At 38.9% G+C, this 22245-nt stretch overlaps 1 protein-coding gene across 1 annotated transcript in view; it reads right to left on the bottom strand.

The window, feature by feature from the left end:
- The window catches only part of LOC127436245 (plexin-B2-like), a 223914-nt gene that overhangs the window by 7941 nt on the left and 193728 nt on the right, over positions 1–22245 (bottom strand). Inside the window, exons 15-32 of the mRNA XM_051690282.1 lie at positions 21797–21945; positions 16815–16926; positions 16014–16150; positions 15709–15891; positions 14685–14796; positions 13467–13676; positions 13182–13361; positions 12364–12500; positions 12162–12262; positions 11392–11621; positions 10483–10664; positions 8576–8642; positions 7625–7771; positions 5140–5296; positions 4927–5027; positions 4703–4787; positions 4004–4155; positions 1826–1986 (exon numbers count right to left, since the gene is read on the bottom strand). Of these exons, the coding sequence (XP_051546242.1) occupies positions 1826–1986; positions 4004–4155; positions 4703–4787; positions 4927–5027; positions 5140–5296; positions 7625–7771; positions 8576–8642; positions 10483–10664; positions 11392–11621; positions 12162–12262; positions 12364–12500; positions 13182–13361; positions 13467–13676; positions 14685–14796; positions 15709–15891; positions 16014–16150; positions 16815–16926; positions 21797–21945 (2603 nt within the window). The remainder of the gene's footprint in view (positions 1–1825; positions 1987–4003; positions 4156–4702; positions 4788–4926; positions 5028–5139; positions 5297–7624; positions 7772–8575; positions 8643–10482; positions 10665–11391; positions 11622–12161; positions 12263–12363; positions 12501–13181; positions 13362–13466; positions 13677–14684; positions 14797–15708; positions 15892–16013; positions 16151–16814; positions 16927–21796; positions 21946–22245) is intronic.

Below are 22245 nucleotides of genomic sequence, written 5' to 3'. Positions count from 1 at the left end.
TAGTTGACTTGAAAGAGAAAACTCACCGTAGAAGCGGACAGTTCACGCTAATCTCGCTAGAGCGCCCCTTGTGGCAACATTGAAAATGCAACATGTACCTGTGTTGCATTATGAATAGCGGTCCAAGGACTTACAATTAAATGTTTTTTATTTCGGTTCGTTCTGAGCAGAAACAGTATTTTTTTTGTTCCGGTTCCAGCTGCTTTGTTAACAATTGTTTTTTTTTCTCCCCAATTTGGAATGCCCAGTTCCCAATGCGCTCTAAGTCCTCGTGGTGGCGTAGTGACTCACCTCAATCCGGGTGGCAGAGGACGAATCTCAGTTGCCTCCGCATCTGAGACCGTCATCAGCGCATCTTATCACGTGGCTTGTTGAGCACGTTACCGTGGAGACATAGCGCACATGGAGGCTTCACGCTATTCTCTGCGGCATCAACACACAACTCAGCACACGCCCCACCGAGAGCGAGAACCACATTATAGCGACCACGAGGAGGTTACCCCATGTGACTCTACCGTCCCTAGCAACCGGGCCAATTTGGTTGCTTAGGAGACCTGGCTGGAGTCACTCAGCATGCCCTGGATTCGAACTCGTGACTCCAGGAGTGGTAGTCAGCGTCAATACTCGCTGAGCTACCCAGGCCCCCGTCTTTTCCAATTGTTAACCGGTTAGAACAAAATAAATAACAGTTAGTAACGTTCTTTTTTTTTTTTTTAAGTGACAGTACTCTGTTCTAAGGGTAGATGATGTACAAGTTACAGTGTTACCAGATCTCTCAAGAAAAAAAGGGACCTTGTCTGGGAAAAACATGTTCAACTAAAAAGAGAGATTTTTTTGGGCAACAGGAAGTGGTGTAATTCCGAAAATTCACTATAATAATCCATTTAGATTTGTTTTCATGAAAAAAATTATCGGAACGAAATTAACCTGTTATTAACCGGTTACCAACATTTAAAAATAACGTTTTCACTGCGGTCCAACTGAGAGGAAGTTGTTCCCGTCTTCGGATTTGCTCTGCAAAAAATTTTGTTCGTTTTTGGGTTTTAGTTCCTTGGAATATTGTCAGTCCCTATAGTGGTCTGACACATTTTGGAATGCAACAACAAACGAAATCCAGCTTGTGTAGCTAGAAGAGCCTGCGTTCACGTATTTGTGTAGCGTACGTTTTGGTTTTTAGGTGTTTATTTAAACTTAGTATGCACACTAGTAATAGTGATGGCTTAGCAAACACCACTAATTATGCATCTAATCTATTTGATACAACATCTTTCCTTCAACTGAAGCATAAATTCTGTACAGAGCAAATAATTCACTCAATCCTCCCCCAATACTCACGCCATTGGAGCATGAATGCGGACAGTTTAGGAATATCAAACAGGTTATTAAACAGCTCGAGTTTTTGTTTCCTTTGATCAAGTTTTTAAAAAACTTCATTCACAAGTGACTTTAGCATCTACATATTGGCCAACCGCATCTCTGCAGACAACAGGGGGAAAAAAATGCGTATAATCACAGAACAATTAAATTAACCAGGGACGTAATTAAGGTGTTTGTTTGGCTGCGAGTGCTGTTATATTTAATAGAAACCCTGAGAGCTTGCAAAGCTGCTGGAGCAATGATACTGCTCGTCGAATTTCTCTGCGGCAGCTGTCAATCACAGTGCATTCACGGCAACACATCATGCGAAATAAATGAATGACATTAGCATATGCAGAGAGGTCTCCGGAGAAAATGACAATCACAGAACAGAGAATCCTGCTGTGACTAACACACAACGCGCACACACACACACACACACACACACACACACACATTCCATTCCCACCTGTTGGTCTTCCAGATGTGTATGGTTTCTTCATCTACATTCTCATGTCTCAGTGCTTGCTCATCCAGGAAGTCGAAAAAGTATTTAACAGCCGGTGGGACCACGGCGCCCGAACAGAGGACACTACGAAAGAAATCGTCAACGAATTGCTGGAGCGTACCCTATAAAACACACACACACGATTGCATAGAAAGGTTGAATCAAAATGGATAATATTTACTTTTTAATACATGTTACTAGTCTTATCGTGGACGATTTATCTGTGCTCATAATTCCCAAAATATATATATATATATATATATATATATATATAGTCTTCGAAATATATCATCGAAATAAAAATAACTTTCCACACCCCTGAAATGACTTTCATTTTCAAATGATGTCACCAACAATCCAATAAATTCTGAGGGATAAAATTAAGTAATTTCTTAACATTATGAAACTAAAATAGGTTATGAATGTTGTTTCATTTTCACTTTAAATACTATTTTCTTGAATTTAAAATTTCTGTGTATTTTCAGCTACCTCAAAGCCCTTTCACACCAAACACGATTTCATAGAAACAATGGATTCCTATGGAGCCTTTCACACATGTAGCGAACATTTGCATGCCGACAAAGTGAGTTTTTTTGTTCTGCGATGAGTGTGTACAATTGTTTCCCTCACCCAGCGATATATTTTCAGCTAATGTAAAGGCGTCAATGTGCTAATGGCAAGTATTCGCATTATGTTTGGTGTGAAGGGGCCATTTGTCAGAAATTCGCCTCACTTTTTCCGGTTTGCTTGCCTTCACGTAATGATTTTGTTAGTTTTCATTTTGTTATTCACATCTACAATATGCAAAATATTCGAAGACATCAGGTGTGGAGGCTTCATGCCATCCACCGCGGCATCCACGCTCAACTTACCACGCGCCCCACCGAGAACTAACCACATTATAGTGACCATGAGGAGGCTACCCCATGTGACTCTACCCTCCCTAGCAACCGGGCCAATTTTGGTTGCCTAGGAGACCTGGCTGGAGTCACTCAGCACACCCAGGGATTCGAACTAGCGAACTCCAGGGGTGGTAGCCAGTGTCTTTTACCACTGAGCTACCCAGGCCCCCTATATATAAATGTTATTATTAGGGATGCACCAAAACCACTTTTTCTATAACTACACATCTTATTTTAAAATAGAGTAGACCGGGGCGGACTGGCCATAGGGAGAACCGTGACTTTTCCCGATGGGCCGGCCGCGAAACGGGGCCGAAGGGGCCACGATAAGATGAAACGGGCCGCCGCGTTATGCCGAACGGGCCGCGACAGGCTGAAGAGGCCCGCAAAACGGCACAGCGATATGCCGAAGGGGGCTGCAATATTCAGAAAAGGACAGCGACACCCCTCTCCCCCAACCCTCCACAACTTTTGGGCCAGTTTCTATGTAAATTCCAGGGCCGATTTCTCTTCTCAGTCCGCCCCTGGAGTAGACAGAAAAGAATTTCATAAATGTGTAGACTTTTAAGGAAACTTTTATTGTTAACTACACTTCTGGATAATGCAGCAGCAAAATTAACAGTAATTCTAGTGAAAATCTTCAGTGAACATGAAGCCAGTTCTATTTGCACATTTTTTTTTTTCACATGAATTCTTTAGGCCACATTTACACTGGTACGTTTTTGGCAGAACACTCCAGGAAGAACTTCGAGTTTCTGTCTGTAGGCTAGTTCACAGTATATGCTTCTCATCAGGTGAAATGCTCCTTTTTTTTGTTATTTTTTGCCAAATATTTTTGTCGGCCGAAATTTCGGTGCATCCTTCAAGTACATTTATTTTGAGCTGAGGATATATATATATTTTTATTGGAAAAGAAGACAATTTTTTTTATTTTTTTTTATTTTTTTACTTTCTTTGCCTCTAAAATTACTTTTCTTAGCTGGTGATGTAACCAAGGCTGTGTGGGTGGGGAAAAATAAATATTAACAACTACTATCATAGCTCACTTTTCATAATCCAATCAAATGCAATGAATAAAATCAAGTCACGCACTACATTATTTCCTCCTGAAAATTCAGTTTCACTCGCCAAAAAATAAAAATAAAATTATGTGTTGCAAATTCTGTTTTATATTGTTTTTAGGGAAAATTACCAAACAAATTCATTTTTTACGATATTTAATTCCTTTAGTAAGTACCTTGACGGAGAGCAGTCTGGTGAGATAGATCTCTGTGATGGCTTTAGTCATAGATTTGTCCTTTATACTTCCTCTCTTAGATTTAATCTCATCCAGCTCGTCTGTCGGTCGAACCAGGTGAAAAACTTTATCATCCTCCAACAGGGCATTTCCTGTCAGGGTATTCAGACACAAAATCAGAATAGTGTGAGCTCCAAAGACAACTTTTGTTTTTTTTTTTCTCCCCTTTTCTCCCCAGTTTGGAATGCCCAATTCCCAATGTGCTCTAAATCCTCGTGATGGTGTAGTGACTCGCCTCAATCCGTGTGGCGGTGGATGAATCTCAGTTGCCTCCGCGTCCGAGACCGTCAATCCGTGCATCTTTATCACGTAGCTTGTTGAGCGCGTTACCGCGGAGACCTAGTGCGTGCGGAGGCTCACGCTATTCTCCGCGGCATCCACGCACAACTTACCACGCACCCCACCGAGAGCGAGAACCACATTATAGCGACCACGAGGAGGTTAACCCAAAGTGACTCTACCCACCCTAGCAACCAGGCCAATTGGTTGCTTAGGAAGCCTGACTGGAGTCACTCAGCACACCCTGGATTCGAACTTGCGACTCCAGGCGTGGTAGTCAGCGTCTTTACTTGCTGAGCTACCCAGGCCCCCCACTCCAAAGACAATTCTGAGGAAGTCGGAAAGTAGATTTAGACTCACTCTCTTCATGGTTGTCATGATTTTGGTCGTATGACTGCTGTGTGTGTTGAACTCTGGAGAGGACCAGTGTTGCATTATCTCGTACCTTAAACACACAAACAAACCCCCAAAAAAGTAAGGGCAAAATAAGACTAAATGTGTTTGCTGAAACAAAAACACAACACACTGTCAAACATTTAATCATGTTTGCATTGTTATGATTTTGCCCTGGTGGTTTCGCTTACATTATAATGTGCCAGTGTGTTGATGTGTCTCCATTTGCCCTCTTTCTGTGATGTCACATCCAGATCAGACAGAATTTGCCCTGTTGAGCCGGGACGCCACTCTGTGGAGGAGCAGACCATGACACAAGCAGACAAATAAAGTTTTTCACATACATTTTGTATGTGCAAATGTAACAGGCGTTAACATGCTTTAAGACACACACACACACTCACCTAGTGTAACGCGATCTACTTTGGGTCTCTGAGAGTATGGCAGGTTTTTGTACACCTGTTCGAGAATTTTCTCTTTCACCTGAGAGATGGTGTCACAGTTCAGCACCTTTACTGGCGTGATGTCAGGTCCCTCCCCCTGCACCAGCACCTGCAGCGTCTGAGGTCAAAGGGCAATTGTCACGACACAAAACAATGTATTGCTCAAATAGTAATTCTTTTTTTTTTTAAACATGATTTTTTTTTTTTTAAATCCCCTTTTCTCCCAATTTGGAATGCCCAATTCTCACTACTTAGTAGGTCCTCGTGGTGGCGTGGTTACTCACCTCAATCCGGGTGGTGGAGGACAAGTCTCCGTTGCCTCCGCTTCTGAGACCGTCAATCCGTGCATCTTTTCACATGGCTCGCTGTGTATAACACCGCGGAGACTCACAGCATGTGGAGGTTCATGCTACTCTCCGCGATCCACGCACAACTTACCACGCGCCCCATTGAGAGCGAGAACCCCTAATCGTGACCACAAGGAGGTTACACCATGTGACTCTACCCTCCCTAGCAACCGGGCCAATTTGGTTGCTTAGGAGACCTGGCTGGAGTCACTCAGCACACCCTGGATTCGAACTCGCGACTCCAGGGGTGGTAGTCAGTGTCAATACTATGTTTATTTTTTTATTTTTTTTTTTGGTACTCGCTGAGCTACCAAGGCACCCCCCACCCCCAAATAGTAATTATTAGTCTTTATCGGACAATGTTTACTGTGTATGTGTATTTTGCGCATTTTTATAGTTAAAAATATTACGCTATGCACCAAATCTTTTTTTTTTTTCTGGTTATTATTGTGATTTTGATTACAAAATTTTCTTAAAAAGAAAACGCATTCAATAAATCGATTTTAAAAACTATCGGCCGATAAATCTGTTATTGGCTTTTCCCACCGGCAAAATCCACTTTCTGTCGAACTCGAAACAATTACAAATGATATCTCTCTTTAATATCTCATTTGTTTCTCTTAGATATGAATAAATAATAAATCTCCTCGAGACATCAGCATAAGGAAAGACCATTTAAAATTTTATATATATATATATATTTTTTTTTAACATTTAGTGAACTGAATTAAAAAAAAAATATCGGCCGATTAATCGGTTTTCTTTTTTTTCTCCTCTCTCGTTATTTTTTTAGTTTACAGCATCGGCAAAATCAAATATCGGTCTTGCCTTAGGAAGTCTGATTCACTTTAGTGAATCATTACGTTAAGCAAAATTTGATTATTCTATCGGTCGAATAATCGGTTATCGGCTTTTACCACCACATTAGTTATCGTTAACAACAAAATCTAGTATCGGTCGACCTCTAATGATATCTCTCTTTACTGACTCATTTGTTTCTCTTAGATAATAATTCATAAATTATATTTCGTATGAAGTAAATGAAGCCAATTTTTCTAGCGTAAAATCATCACAATGTACATAAAATGAATATGATATTATGTTCTATATATTTTTATATTTTTACATATAATGTAATATAAAATTGTCACAATGTAAAATTAATTAATACATGTAATTAAAAAAATTGTGACCAGTCAGACTGATTTACATGACTGTATTATAGTAATAAGAAAGAGATATTTCACATTATGATAAAAAAGAACCCAGTAATCTCACATATGTCTCCCTTTTGAGACATCACCATAAGGAAAGACTAAGAATATATATTTTTTTTTACATTTAGTAAATTGATAAATAAATTTACTAAAATTTCCTCACATTTATTTATTTATTTTTAGGTTTTCAGTATCTGCAAAATCAAATATTGGTTTTGCCTTAAGAAGCCTTATTCAGTTTAGTGAATTGTTTTGTTTAGCAAATTGTTCAGAATTGTATTCATCTAAGGCCGACTGATCGGTTATTGCCTTTTCCACCACGTTAGTTATCGTAACAGCAAATACAGTATCAGTCAACCTCTAAACAATTACAAATGTTATCTCTCTTTAATTTCTCATTTGTTTCTCCTAGATATTAATTAATAAATAATATTATAGTATAGTTTAATATACTCAAGTCATTTAAGGCAATTTTTGTTTCATAAAATCATCACAATGCACAAATAATTACTATTATATTTAATATATTTTTTTACTTTTACATATAATATTAGATAATAAATGTAATTCTGATTCAGCTTAGTGGATCGTTTCATTTAGCCAATTGTTCAAATTTGAGTCATCACTCAAAAAGTCCTGCATGGCATTTGATGTCTTTTTATGTAACATAGTAATATCTGTCAGTATTTAATAATTCAATATTTTGTGAAATACCGCTGTATATCACTACATTGTATAATCAAAAGATGTTGCCAACTTCAGCGAGGTCAGCTTCTTTACGTGCTGAAGCTAGCTAAATTTGGTAGCGTAACCGTAGCTTGGCTACATTTTCAAAATAACTTCCCCACTGCCAACCCTAACACATGCACACACATTCCGTACCAGTACGCTGTACTCCACATCGTCTCCGAGCAGGCCCGTATCGTTCAGTGTGTATTTCGCTTTCTTGACCTGAGCGTCCACTGGCCCTTTTTCAATCTGGTGTTTAATAGCCCTGAAGAGTTTGTACAGCGGCTCTCCAGCAGTGTCCTAAACAAACTCAAACATTTTAACATATGTCATAGTCCTAACTGATAAACTGTCAAGCAATATCACATTTTCCATTGGTTGGAAAAAAGGAGAACGTCCCGCCCCAAACTCAAGCCATTGGTTGAGCCTATGTTTCCATGTTTGGCATGCTCAAACAAACAGAGCAATGTTTTGAAGGCACCGCAGAGCCACAGTGTTACACATTTGAGTGGAATTAAACTACCAATGGCTTACTTTTAGTTGTCTCTGCATATTATACTGGGGTAGGAGGAAGTATTTTAACACATTTCAGTTTAAAGTGTGTTTCTGACAGCAGAGGTGCTGTAACTCATGTGAAGTGCTGATTCATGCAGAACATGCCTCTCATTAAACATCGTTATCATCTCAGCTACACTCATGAATATCAAAGCATTACCAAGAACCCTGTGGTGAGAACAAAACACATCGTTCCAAGACCTTATAAAACTAATAAAAAATGAAATAATATGAAATTAAAGTGTGCATTTTTTTCAGTGTTAAAATACTTTCTTCTAACCAACCACAATGTGCAGAGACAACTGTAAGTCAGTCAGATATTAGGAAGAGTGTATACACTGCAACCCTGTAACGCTTTCAAAACGTTGCTCTTTTTGTTTAAGCGGCCCGACCTGTCAACTTCTGGCTCGAAACAGTGATTATTTTTTCGCAGTTGAACCCTTGAGTTGGATTTGATCCACCAGGTGTGACATATCATTAAATAAAATATCAGTGTATTTACATGACATTATTAACCTGATGGATTGTTAATAAAAGTTGATTTTTTACCTTTAGATACTGATAGAGACAGATAGACATCCAGTTACTCAGCATTCTCTCCACCACCGTTTCAGATCTGTGGATCACACACACACACACACACACACACACACACACACACACACACACACACACACACACACACACACACACACACACACACGTTGGTATGGCTATCCTTATGAGGACTCTCCAATGACATGATTTTATACTGTGTGAACTACAGATTCTATCCCCTAACCCTCGCAAAAATCTTTCTGCATTTTTACATTTTCAAAAAATATAGTTTTTAAGTGATTTGAATTATGGGGACACTAGAAATGTCATCATAAATCACATTTATAGCATAATACCCATGTAATTAGCAGTTTGTAACCTAAAAAATGACCTCGTAAACCACCCAAACCCTTCCCACACACGCACACGCATGCATGCACAACATTCAAAATTAAGAAAGATATTTGGATTTGGAACAACAAAAGGGTTGAGTAAATGATGACAGATTTCATTTTTGGGTGAATTATCCCTTTAACTGCCTCAAACAATACAATGAGTATCTTTAAAAGATTCAACATTGCAAACCTCATAATCTTTGGCAAATCTAGCGACTATTTCTTTTTACCTTATATGGGTAATTAGGGGTGTAAATATTTGCACTGACAATGGTTTGATTCAATTACGTTTCTTTACCTAACTATTAAGGTTGAGTACCGAGAACGTTTCTTGTTCTGAGCCGGTTCCATTTTTAAAAATAAAAATACCAGAGCCATATGATTTTCATGACTTTCAGTTCCGTTAACGGTTCCCGTACTTGCAATTTTCCACCGATGCCAACCGCACACTGACAGCGTTTCCTGCTGTGCAATTCAGCAGCAGCACTGCCTCTACTGAATCTACAATGCACCCACTGTAGTTCCCAAATGAATGACTCTTATGAGCCGGTTCTTTTTTAATCTACAGCACGCCCAGTGTGGTCCGATTCCTGAACGAATTACTCTTATAAGCTGGTTCTTTTGAATCTACAGCACACGCCCAGTGTAGTCAGATTCTTGTACGAATGACTCTTATGAGCTGGTTCTTTTGAATCTACAGTGTGCCCAGTGTAATCAGATTCATGTACGAATGACTCATATGAGCTGGTTCTTTTGAATCTACAGCGCATGCCCAGTGTAGTCTGATTCTTGTACGAATGACTCTTATGAGCTGGTTCTTTTGAATCTACAGTGTGCCCAGTGTAATCAGATTCATGTACGAATGACTCATATGAGCTGGTTCTTTTGAATCTACAGCGCATGCCCAGTGTAGTCTGATTCTTGTACGAATGACTCTTATGAGCTGGTTCTTTTGAATCTACAGCGCATGCCCAGTGTAGTCAGATTCATGTACGAATGACTCATACGAGCTGGTTCTTTTGAATCTACAGTGCGCCCAGTGTAATCAGATTCCCGAACGAATGACTCTTATGAACCGGTACTTTTGAGTCTACAGCGTGCCCAGTGTGGTCCGATTCCCGAACGAATTACTCTTGAGCCAGTTCTTTTGAATCTACAGCACGCCCAGTGTAGACCGATACCTGAACGAATGACTCTTATGAGCCGGTTCTTTTGAATCTACACCGCGTCCAGTGTAGTCCGATTCTTGAACTGAAATGACATCAACAACAAAAATAATGTCACTTGATATATGCTTATACTTGAAAACCATGAACAAAACTAAATGCAAGATAAAAGAAAATCTGACCCAGGATATACTAAATATAGTTTACGTTTTTACAATGGTGGGTCGCCGCTTAATGTCAAATGTAAAACTTGGGTCCCAAAGCAAAACCAGTTGAGAACCACTGCTTTAGATGGCCCATGGCCGTGCTCTCTGAGGCTGAGACTGGTGTTTTGTGTGCTGGTCTGATGGTGTCTCACCTGCGTAGTAGTAGTTTAGGGTTCTTGCTGTGAACGTATTCCTCCATGAGACCCAGCAGAAGCGTCCTCATGATGTCTGTGTAATACTCCAGTTTACCGTGAAGCGCTATGGTAAGCAGAGACGCAAAATACACTTTGGCTCTGGCATTAAAATCCGGACGTCCCTCAAGCGTTCTGATAAACTTTAAACACAGAGAGAGAAAAATGAGATTAAAACTAAATTTACTTTATTATTGTAATTGTGGAATATTTAGCTTTACATTTATTTCCTTTGCATGTATTTATAATGATGATTATGGTTTTTTTACTGTCTGTTTACGCTTTAAGATGAACTTTTGTATCTCATGTGGAATGATATAAACACTGGGGAGATAATTACAGTCCAGCCTTAAAATACTGACAGTGTGTGGGAGGGCATGTTTGTTGATGCTTATACATGTGTGTCATTAGATGTACACGTTTAATTGTGTTCAAGGCATGAATATAAAAGACTTTAATGAGAATGCAGGAGTTGATTGAGTCCTCTGGGGCAATTTTAATGTCATTCTGAGTAATTGATGGAAACGTTTGCATGATGTCTATAGGGCTTGATCACTAGGGCATACATTTGTATAAATTTTATATGTGTGTGGATACTAAGAAAACATTAATTCAATAACCTTCCAAGCTATTAAGTTGAATGGGTCTCATTCACTAATAATTGCATGCAAACGTTCCACTGAATTCACAACAGGTGCACACATAAATTTGTTCTTTGATTCCAAAATTATAAAAGCGTGCAAACTTTTTTGTGAATCACGATTTCTGTGTGAAAATATTAGTACACAGATTAAATTCAGAATTACATGCATACACATGGTTAGTGAATAAGACCCAGTGTGTGTGTGTGTGTGTGTGTGTGTTCCATACATTGATGAGGAAGGTTTTGCTGTTGAGCAGATTGGAGAACTGGTTTAGCGCTTGTGTGACTGTAGCCCTGCGGGATTCTGGTATATCCAGTTTGCCGGTGATCATGACATCGTTGGCCCCGTCTTTAGAGGGTAGGAAGAAGACCCGGTCCGTGTAGGTCTTGTAGTCGAGGAACGGGATTCTGCCTTCGCTCAGATCATTTGTATGGTCCTCCATTTCAATCATCAGATCTGCTCAGGAAATGACACATTCATTATTAGCACAGCTTGAAACCTTAATTTGAGCTAAACGTATCCAGAATTTAATCTCTAAGCAGATGAGCTCCATATTAAGAAGCACTACTTACTACACGGCTGTGTCTTAAAACCTAGTGAGTTGCCTACCTACATAGACAGCATTTTGGGCATTATAAACACACTATCAGCCCCTTCTAACCCTTTTCACTGAAAATTTAATTTTTCCACTCAAGTTATTTTTTGTATTCCATTGGCGTTTGCAAGTCACAAACTCTTATGAAGCTTAAGAAGAGTGCTTCAAATCAGACTTATGAGGATACATTTCAGATTGGACATTGTTTCTGTAAACACATGGGCAGCTGACAGTCATTCAGCTCTCTATATTTTGTGACAGCCGATATAAAGAAGCTTGATAATTTCAGTACTCATTTTTTCTGCTGTTGACACTCTTTCAAAGAGAGACATTTCTATGTCCCAGAGAAAACCTGTTGCCATGCTAAAAACACCCATGTTGCCATGGTAACAGGGTATAACCTGTGAACTCTTTTTTGCAGCGGTCCCGAACGCTCTCCTCCAAATTCTCCAGCTGATGTTTGACTTTCTCATACTCTCTCTCGGCCTGCTGGCTCTTCCTCCTATGCACACATGATCAGATGAATTAATTAATTTATTAAATGAATGTTCATTCAGATGAACGCCTCTGGGGCATTGTGGGAAGAAGGGTTTGATTTTTAACCTGTAGCAGACGACAGAGATGGCGATAATCAGCAGCATGGGAACCACCACCGCTGGGATGATGATGGGCAATGGAAGATTGTACTTCCTCTCATACTGAACGGAACCCACCACCCACTCGCCATTCCCAAACTTTATCTGAGAAATAGAGAGAGAGAGAGAGAGAGAGAGAGAGAGAGATACTTTACTATAGCAGTGAATAACTGGCAGCCACAGGAGAAATTAGACATGGATGGATAGATTTCCAGGTGGATGATGGATAAATAAATAGATGGAAAGTCAAACAGTTGATAGATGGATGGAATGTAGATAAGTAAGTGGATGGATGCTTTACAGATAAATGGACTGATAGATGGATGGATGGTTGGATTTCTAGAAAACAAAATGGAGGGATGGATGGATTTCCAGAAAGATGGATAGATTCCCAGATGGATAGTTGAATGAACAGATTTTAAAATGCATGTTGGGATGGATGATGGATAAATGGATGATTGATGGATGGATGGATTTCCAGAAAAATAAAATAATGGAGGGATGGATGGATGAATGGATAGATGGATGATTGATGGATGGATTTCCAGAAAAAAAATGATGGACGGATGGATAGATCTGAAGATAAATGGATGTATGAATTTCCAGAAAAAAATGGATGGAGGAGTGGATGAATGGATAGATGGATGACTGATGGATGGATGGATTTCCAGAAAAAATGGATGGAGGAGTGGATGGATGGATGGTTGGATGGATAGATTTCCAGAAAAATAAATGGACAGATCTTAAAATGGATGGATGATTGATGGATGGATGGTAGTCTCTCACCAGCAGGTCCAGAGGTTCAGAGCTGGTGTCTCGTCTTTGTCTCTTGGATCGAGCTCTTGGTACAGTGAAGGGTGGGTCCAGGAATAATTTATCATCCTGCAGTGTGTTCACGTTACACTGAACATCACCCACAAACGCCTGTGCCTCCTTCGCCGTCATCGCCTTAGAAAAACCACGACCCTGGGACACACAAAAAACTTTGCTGAAACTGTTTGATTTTACTGTTTGTCAAGCAAACATGCATGAAAAATCCATGTTTGACTCATGTTATGAGCAGATACTCACCGTGACGATAATCATACTGTTTTCAGTGATAACAGTTTTGCTGAGCGGATCGAACACAGGGTCAGGGTGATACTCAAACGGGGTCAGCTCAGTTTGGAGGTTATCAAGTTGAACATATGTCTTGAAGAACTGAGACTCATACGTCTGGTTGACTGCAGGTGACACGAACATGATCACTGTGTCGTTTTTAGATGTCGAACTCTCTACATACTGAGACATAAAGAGGGAGATCGCATTATTGCCACTCCTGATGTTAAAATGAGATGTAAGGCACTAATAGGCAGATTGTCCAAGCTGCTTTTTTCCATGCACCAAAAAAAGCTCCAAAAAGGATTTGCGGTCAAACCTGGCATGACATGACTAAAGGCACCACTTTTTAATCCAACATAAGTGCAAATGGGATTTGCGAGCTCTGGCAAAGGGGAAAACCATCAGTGAACTGACTTTTTCCACAGTTTTTTGTGAAAAGTTTAGTTTGAATTTTGGTCCGTTCCTCTCATATGGCTTCAGAAGACTTGGAATATAGCACACAGGTCATATGGACTACATTTACTTTGCTTTTTAGTCCTTTTCGGAGCATGGCAGTAAAAGTCACAATCCACTTGCATTGTATAGAAAAGAGCAGCTCGGACACTTTGCAAAACATCTCCTTTTGTGTTCCACAAAATGGGGTTAGGATGACATTAAAGGTGAGTAACTGATAACAACATTTTTATTTCTGGGTGAACTATCACTTTAAAGAAACCTAATTTCCTCAGTTATCTGTCTCTTCATTTCCCTGAAGCACCAAATGAGCAGCACATGGGCCAAAAGCTCTCAGAAAGCAAAAACTATGGAGTAACAGAAACTTCTACAGGGGGGATCTATTGATATTCTGAGGAGGAGCAGCACAAGTCTAAATGTGGGGGTGGTAAAACCGAGAGATAGACGGATAGAACAATAGATAGCCAGAGGTCTGGAGAAATAGAGATATGGAATAGAAAAGCTTCTCTTCAGATAAGAAAGATGATTTTAAACATTCATCAAGTTTTTCGTAAGATAAACGTTTGTCTTGTCCATGAAGCCTCAGAACAGAGCAGCTGTCGCCCCCATCAAGTCATTTCAATCAGAACTGAGTGAGTCACTGATGATGAAAATCCAACAGCGAGTAAAATAGAAGAAAAGCAAAACAAACAGCAGTGAGGTTTCTCTCGAGAGCTTCTATTTGGGTTCTCATACCTCAACTGGGGCGGTCTGTCCCGACCATTCTCCTGCAGATGCCAAAACCCTGATAGTAGCCTTTTGGACCAGGTCAAATCCAGAACCGACCACCATGATTTTTCTGCCGCCACTAAAAAACATACACAAAATCATTATACATTGTTGTGACCATTTATGAGGTAACACAGCTGAGGAGTTTATGATCAGGTACATCCATATTTTGACCTGAAATCAAATTACTGTTGTAAATAATAATGTAAAACATTATTATCATAATGTAATTTATAAACAAATAAACACAAAATTATCTATTATAATTATTACTTACAATAAAAAGCAAAAAACATATCAATAAAAATAATGTAATTCTATCCAAAAATACAAATATATTATTATATTCCTACATTAAAATAAAAACAATAAAATACATCAATAATGTAATTCTATCAAGAAATTATAATAAATAAATTATATATTATATTGATAAATTAAAATAAAAACAAAATACATCAACAAAAATTAAATTAATAATGTAATTCTATTTAAAAATACAATTATAAAATGATGTACTATTTTATACATATATATATTTTTTTTAATATAAACAATAACAATAATCTATATAAATATTTTGGCAATAAATGTCCCTGGTCTTCTTGCATACAATTCATCAGTGCATATTATTCTTAAGAAAAAATAAATAAAAATAAAATTATATATGTATAATCTTAATTCAAAATAGAATCAACATCTCTGAAACAACTTTTTACCTCTGCAGATGTAACCAATGATGTGTGGGCGGGGAAAAATAGTACTGGCCAATTATATTACAGTCCAAAATCTACAATCCAATCAAATCCTGATAAAAAACACCAAGTTCCATCCTACATTATTTCCTCTAAATATTCTGTTTCACTCTAAAATTCATCACATTAGATCCCATTCCTTCTTGTCTTTCAATACAACATCTGATTTTCTGCACAGCATTACTCCTTTGCTCTTTGTGTTTTTGTTCGATCTCTTTTGGCCAGGTAGAACTGACCAGATGAAGCTGTTCCTGGGGTGATGGTCAGACACAGATGGGTTGTTGGAGAACTGAAAGGCTGTATGGACATCAGTCGAGGTGTATCTGCCGTAATAAACCCTAACGGTGAGGCGAGCTGAGGGAACCGTATCGCCCAGATACTCCGCCAATTTACAGGTGATCTGAACTCCAAACTTCTCACTGACAGAGAGAGAAAATTAACAGAGATAACCAAACAAATGTAAGATCTGGCAATAAAAAAGTCCCTATTCTGTTGTCACATAACAGAAACCACATTTCCAATGATGCCATACTGCACTTACACTCTGCAGGGCACGTCGCCCACAGTGATGTGAAGATCTTCTTTAGAAGCTGTGTTCAGGCCCATCCCGGTGATGGTGAGGACTGTTCCACCCACTTTAGGACCCCGATTAGGGGACACAGTCTTTGCTATAGGGTCCTAATGAGACAAATATCATCTTGAGAATATGGTTTACAAAGACTACAGAATAGAACATTGAGGGAACGGTTTATAAAAGCGTGAGCACGATTTGTTAAAACGAAGAACAGTTTACAAATCTGTGAGTATGGATTGCAAAATCGTAGGCACAGATTAGCGGTTCTCGTTTTTTTTTTCCCCATACGTGTCCCCTGTGGGGCTCTGTAATGTAGTAATGATGGGCGCAACATCTGCAAAAACCCTGCCGTGACAGACACATTGTGGACATTACCATCTTTTCGTAATGATTACATAATCCCAGGAAAAGCATCTTCACGCTGTCCGAGACACGTCAATCTGCTGAACAAAATCTCACCCTCAGCATTTCCCTGAGGGCGTGAAAGAGGCGGCCTCGCTCAAGAGAAAAACAGATGTAATAAATTCTGTTTAAACCGTCAGCCGTGGAAGCACAGCCCATAATTATTATCACTGCTCATCACTGCAGGGTGACCAGAGACTGTGTAAAGAACTGTGACAAAACGGCTCATAACTGCATACCGAATCCAGAGAGCTCCCACAAACTGAACATTTACAAAACCCTCCAGATGTGATCTCAAATAGAGTTTCACAGTATGAGTTCATATGTGTGGTGCATGCTGCGTAATGCAGGTACTTCGTGACTCACCCTGTAGGTGAACTGGACATGTTTTGCGGACACCCCTTTTTTTCCATTGCCCACCTCTATCTCCACCTCGCCAGTTTTGTAAAGATTCGCCGGACCAATTTCGCACACCACACTGTAAGACAAAATGAAGAAAAATAGGTTTATTTAACAGTTGAAGCTGTTGGAATTTTATTCCATGTTAAAAGTTTTTCTCGTATCCATATCACAAGCCCTTTCGACATCATATTCAGGATATGAATTATAGATATCTACAATTTAATTTTCACAAGTAAGCTCTTCAACTCTGGAGCACTTTTGGGCTGCCCCTTGCTACTTTTCACACTCAAATGTAACAGCTCACTATTTGCATGTGGAATTATTGCCAAAAATTGTTCTACTTTTTTCAGACATCCCCCAATTTTTTTTTTTTTTTAAAAGACTTAAATTATTAATAAATAATATTGTATAAGTTTACAATATTATGGAGTTAAAAAGATTAAAGAGAATAATAATTTTCTGTTGTCCTAACTTTGTAAGCATTTCCTAACTTTGTAAGCTCTCACAGATGTGTTCGTCCATAGACATTCAGTCTAATTTTCAGTTCATGCACCACCCCCATTGTTTCATAGAATATCTCGGCCTCTGAGTGGACTAGAAGCTCAATCTAAGTGTCATTAGAAATCTGGGATCCTGTATGTTGATGATGTATAACATTTTATCATCAACAGTCAATAAAGTATATTTCCGATGATTTGTTTAGCATGCTTTTCCTGCTGGACCACATATTTTGTTCTGGACATCTAAGATATAACATTGGATATTCACACAAGCAAGCTCACAGACAAGTAAAAAATTGCAATTTGTTTTAGAAAACTGCCTAAGGTAAAAGCAGATATGGAGTTTTTAGCTATTTGGGGCTTACAGCAGCAATGATTGGAGCATAAAAGAGACATTTTTACAGGTATCATATTTCACTTTGTGATTCTTATGAAAAACTTTCGAACTGTGGTATTAGGGCAACAAAATAAACTGTACTGCTTTCATTTGATATATGATTTTTCTATTTAAGTGCTATTTGAAAGACTTATTTTCACAGTAATATTTCTACCACATGACCTCTTGGTGGCGCTGATTTGTGATGTGAATGTTTTCAGGCCTTATTTTGTTATTTTATTTAACATAAATGCTGAAGAGATGGTTACTTATGAAAAGTTCAGATTCTAAGCTTTCAAACGATATGACCGTATTCGGAAATGTAAAATTTTTAAGTGTAAACGTTTTTCGCGACATTTCTCCCCCTTTTGAAGAGTTGAAGAGGTTACAATGCTAATTCTTGATATCAGCAATGGAATTACTACTAGTGAAAATGCTAATTTTTGACATCAAAAATGTAATTTCAACTAGTAAAAAACAGTTAATGTAATCTGTAACTGCATTTTCAATAGTAAAATTTCACAATGATCTGTCGTTCACATCTGTCCAAAACGTAATTTCTTACTAGTAAAAACAACAATTTTTATATCAACAATTACATTGTTCCTTGTGCAAAAGTCAATTCCTGATATGAACAATTGAATAACAACTAGTGAAAATGCTAGTTTTTGATATCTGGAATTTGGTTTTCACTTGTGGAGATTTTAATTTCAGACATCTGGAAATGAATTACAGATATCAATAAATTAAAAGGATTTCTTACTAGTTACAATCACATTATATATATATATATATATACACACTCTATATTGCCAAAAGTATTCGCTCACCCATCCAAATTAAATTCAGGTGTTCCAATCACTTCCATGGCCACAGGTGTATAAAATGAAGCACCTAGGCATGCAGACTGCTTCTACAAACATTTGTGAAAGAATGGGCCGCTCTCAGGAGCTCAGTGAATTACAGCGTGGTACTGTGATAGGATGCCACCTGTGCAACAAGTCCAGTCGTGAAATTTCCTCGCTACTAAATATTCCACAGTCAACTGTCAGTGGTATTATAACAAAGTGGAAGCGATTGGGAATGACAGCAACTCAGCCAAGAAGTGGTAGGCCACGTAAAATGACAGAGCGGGGTCAGCGGATGCTGAGGCGCAAAGTGCGCAGAGGTCGCCAACTTTCTGCAGAGTCAATCGCTACAGACCTCCAAAGTTCATGTGGCCTTCAGATTAGCTCAAGAACAGTGCGTAGAGAGCTTCATGGAATGGGTTTCCATGGCCGAGCAGCTGCATCCAAGCCATACATCACCAAGTGCAATGCAAAGCGTCGGATGCAGTGGTGTAAAGCACGCCACCACTCTAGAGCAGTGGAGACGCGTTCTCTGGAGTGACGAATCACGCTTCTCCATCTGGCAATCTGATGGATGAGTCTGGGTTTGGCGGTTGCCAGGAGAACGGTACTTGTCTGACTGCATTGTGCCAACTGTGAAGTTTGGTGGAGGGGGGATTATGGTGTGGGGTTGTTTTTCAGGAGCTGGGCTTGGCCCCTTAGTTCCAGTGAAAGGAACTCTGAATGCTTCAGCATACCAAGAGATTTTGGACAATTCCATGCTTCCAACTTTGTGGGAACAGTTTGGGGATGGCCCCTTCCTGTTCCAACATGACTGCGCACCAGTGCACAAAGCAAGGTCCATAGACATGGATGAGCGAGTTTGGTGTGGAAGAACTTGACTGGCCTGCACAGAGTCCTGACCTCAACCCGATAGAGCACCTTTGGGATGAATTAGAGCGAAGACTGCAAGCCAGGCCTTCTCGTCCAACATCAGTGTCTGACCTCACAAATGCGCTTCTGGAAGAATGGTCAAAAATTCCCATAAACACTCCTAAACCTTGTGGAAAGCCTTCCCAGAAGAGTTGAAGCTGTTATAGCTGCAAAGGGTGGGCCGACGTCATATTAAACCCTATGGATTAAGAATGGGATGTCACTTAAGTTCATATGCGTCTTAAGGCAGATGAGCGAATACTTTTGGCAATATAGTGTATATATGAAATTAACATTGTGTGAATATTGACATTCTGTACTATATCTACTGTATTTGTTTTCCACAAAAGAAAGAAAGTGAAAGGGTTTACAGAACTTCATTTATGAGTGAACTAACCCTCATAAAAGATAAAAATGACCAGAAGACCAAATTAACCGAAGCAGGACAGACTTTTTCCACAGACGTAGTCCCACATGCCCAAAACATCAGGGTTGAACAGATGCTTTTAATTAACAAAAAACCCACAGATTCCAGATTCATTACATCCAAATCGGCCAACTCGGAAAACATCTTCTGCTACCCCCAAAACCTGCAACTCCACCTCCCCTGACAGATCATCCTGACAGTGATCTCAGTGAGAGCTTATTTACTGTTCTGAAGCCAAACGCTCCTGTTTCCACTGAAAGATCCTTCTCAAACTTGTTAGCAGCCAGACAAACACTCCGTCAGGCTGAACACTCAGTTTATAAACCTTGATGTAGAATTACTGACTCGGCCAAGCCTGACATCAGCTTTGAGAAAACCAAAAATTCTTCTTTGGCACTAAATACAAATACACATTCCAAATTTCATATTGTACAATTCTAACTTTGTTCTACTGAAGGAAACCCAGAAAAACTCATACATATACATACTTTGGGGCAAATCCACTAAACTTTTTCCTCCACATTTGTGCACTGTATTTCAGCGTAATCACTTGCGTCTTATTCCTTGCAATCCAATTTAACCAGGCGCTATCTGCGCTGGTATAGCACTGGGCCGTGAGTATTTAAATTACGTCACTGTCAGTAATTTCATTAATTTCAAGAATTCAGTCGATTCTTTAAAAATTAACTGTTTGAGCCGGTTCACAAAATGGACTGAATGATTCGTATGTGATTTGGACTGATCCGGTCACAGATGTTCTTGAGTAAACTCTTCGATGAATCAATGATGCGGGTCTCAAATTAGCAGCTCTCAGAATTAGTCTCTCAATTTTGTCTAAATCGAGAGTTTCACAAAAAGTCTATTCACAAAAGTCCGTGCTACGCGCAATTCATTTTGATGCAAAAAAATTATTTTGGGAAAATGATTTGTACTCTGCATCATTCCAAAGGATAAAATCTGAATTTTTACTCCACAACATTTAAAAAAAAAAAAAAAAAAAAAAAAAAAAACACGCCTTTCCTTGTTATTTTGAAGTTAAGAAATAAATTATAGAGATGTCTGATTCGTGATCTAAAGATTTGTGATGAAATCATTTATTCTTTTAGATGATTCTTTTAAAAACTGGTCGATTCACAAAAAGGATAGAATTCATTTTTGGACTTGGATTTTGGCTGATCCATCTCAAGTAAAAAAAGGCTAAATCAATGACGCGCGGCACGGGTCTTAAGTTAGCAACTCTATGAACTGATCTCTCGGTATCGTGCAACTCGAATTAGCCAAGAACCTGGAGTAATAGGATCTTTTTCAGTGCAAACACACCTCCTTTCTATGGAAATTATGCTTATTATAGATTGCACCTCACATAAGTCAGTGTAATTTGCGCTATATAAAAATTATGCTATTCCTGACAATGGAAAGCAGGAAGTAAACTGAATTTAAATAATAATTCATAATTGTGAATGAGAAACTAAAATAATGCAGAGAGGAAATAAAGGCATATTTATTTAATTTTACGTGAATTCCCCCTTAATATTTAATTCATCTACTGATAGTCACAAGCATAATTTAAGTCTTTAGCAGAACATCTAAAATACATTATTCGGATCAATCTTCGGGGCATTTTTAGGTGTACTGATTTCAGGGTAATGATTTTTAAATTAAGCTTTGAATGAACCAGATTTCTCAAACAGGCCATCTATTGAAAATCAGGTCGTTTGGTACCACAGACCATCTGCAAACTCATAAGTCCAGCAGGAATTTGATTTCATAAGAGCTCTCGTTCAATACTCAATCCATTTTAATAGCAAGTCATTTCAGAGTGTGCTACACAAAGACAGACAGGAGTAAAACAAGTTAGAAACATCAACTTTTATAGATGTTACCTGGTTGAGACGGAGTATCGTTCCCCCAGGTGTCTGCACGGCACTCCGGCTACCGTGATGTTTCTAATGTCCCCTCTCTGAATTCCTAGGTTCGAGCCCTTAATAGTGACAGCAATTCCCCCTTTCAGTGGCCCGTATCTCGGCATGATCTGGAATAAATTAGAATCTTAGACCTTAATAACAGACTGCTCTGAATAAAGACCATACAGAGATGAGCTGAGATAAGCAATTTCACTATTAAACAGTAAAAGGTGAATTTCCAGTGAGTTACGAACAAAATGAGTGAATGTAGTCTCTGCAGTAATTCAGTCATTCAATAAGAACATGACCTTAGATTTCTATTGATTTTTAAATGAAGTCTCAAAGTTGAAAACCTGGAATGGGGGAGAATGGGAGAGAGAGAAAAAGAGCTGGAACTTTCTGAGCTATGTGAATTGGAACTGGCAGCA

The sequence above is a fragment of the Myxocyprinus asiaticus genome, chromosome 46, assembly GCF_019703515.2.
Source record: "Myxocyprinus asiaticus isolate MX2 ecotype Aquarium Trade chromosome 46, UBuf_Myxa_2, whole genome shotgun sequence".
NCBI classification, from domain to species: domain Eukaryota; kingdom Metazoa; phylum Chordata; class Actinopteri; order Cypriniformes; family Catostomidae; genus Myxocyprinus; species Myxocyprinus asiaticus.
The sequence above is the reverse complement of the archived record's forward strand: the minus strand, read 5'-3'. Positions and strand labels throughout refer to the sequence as shown.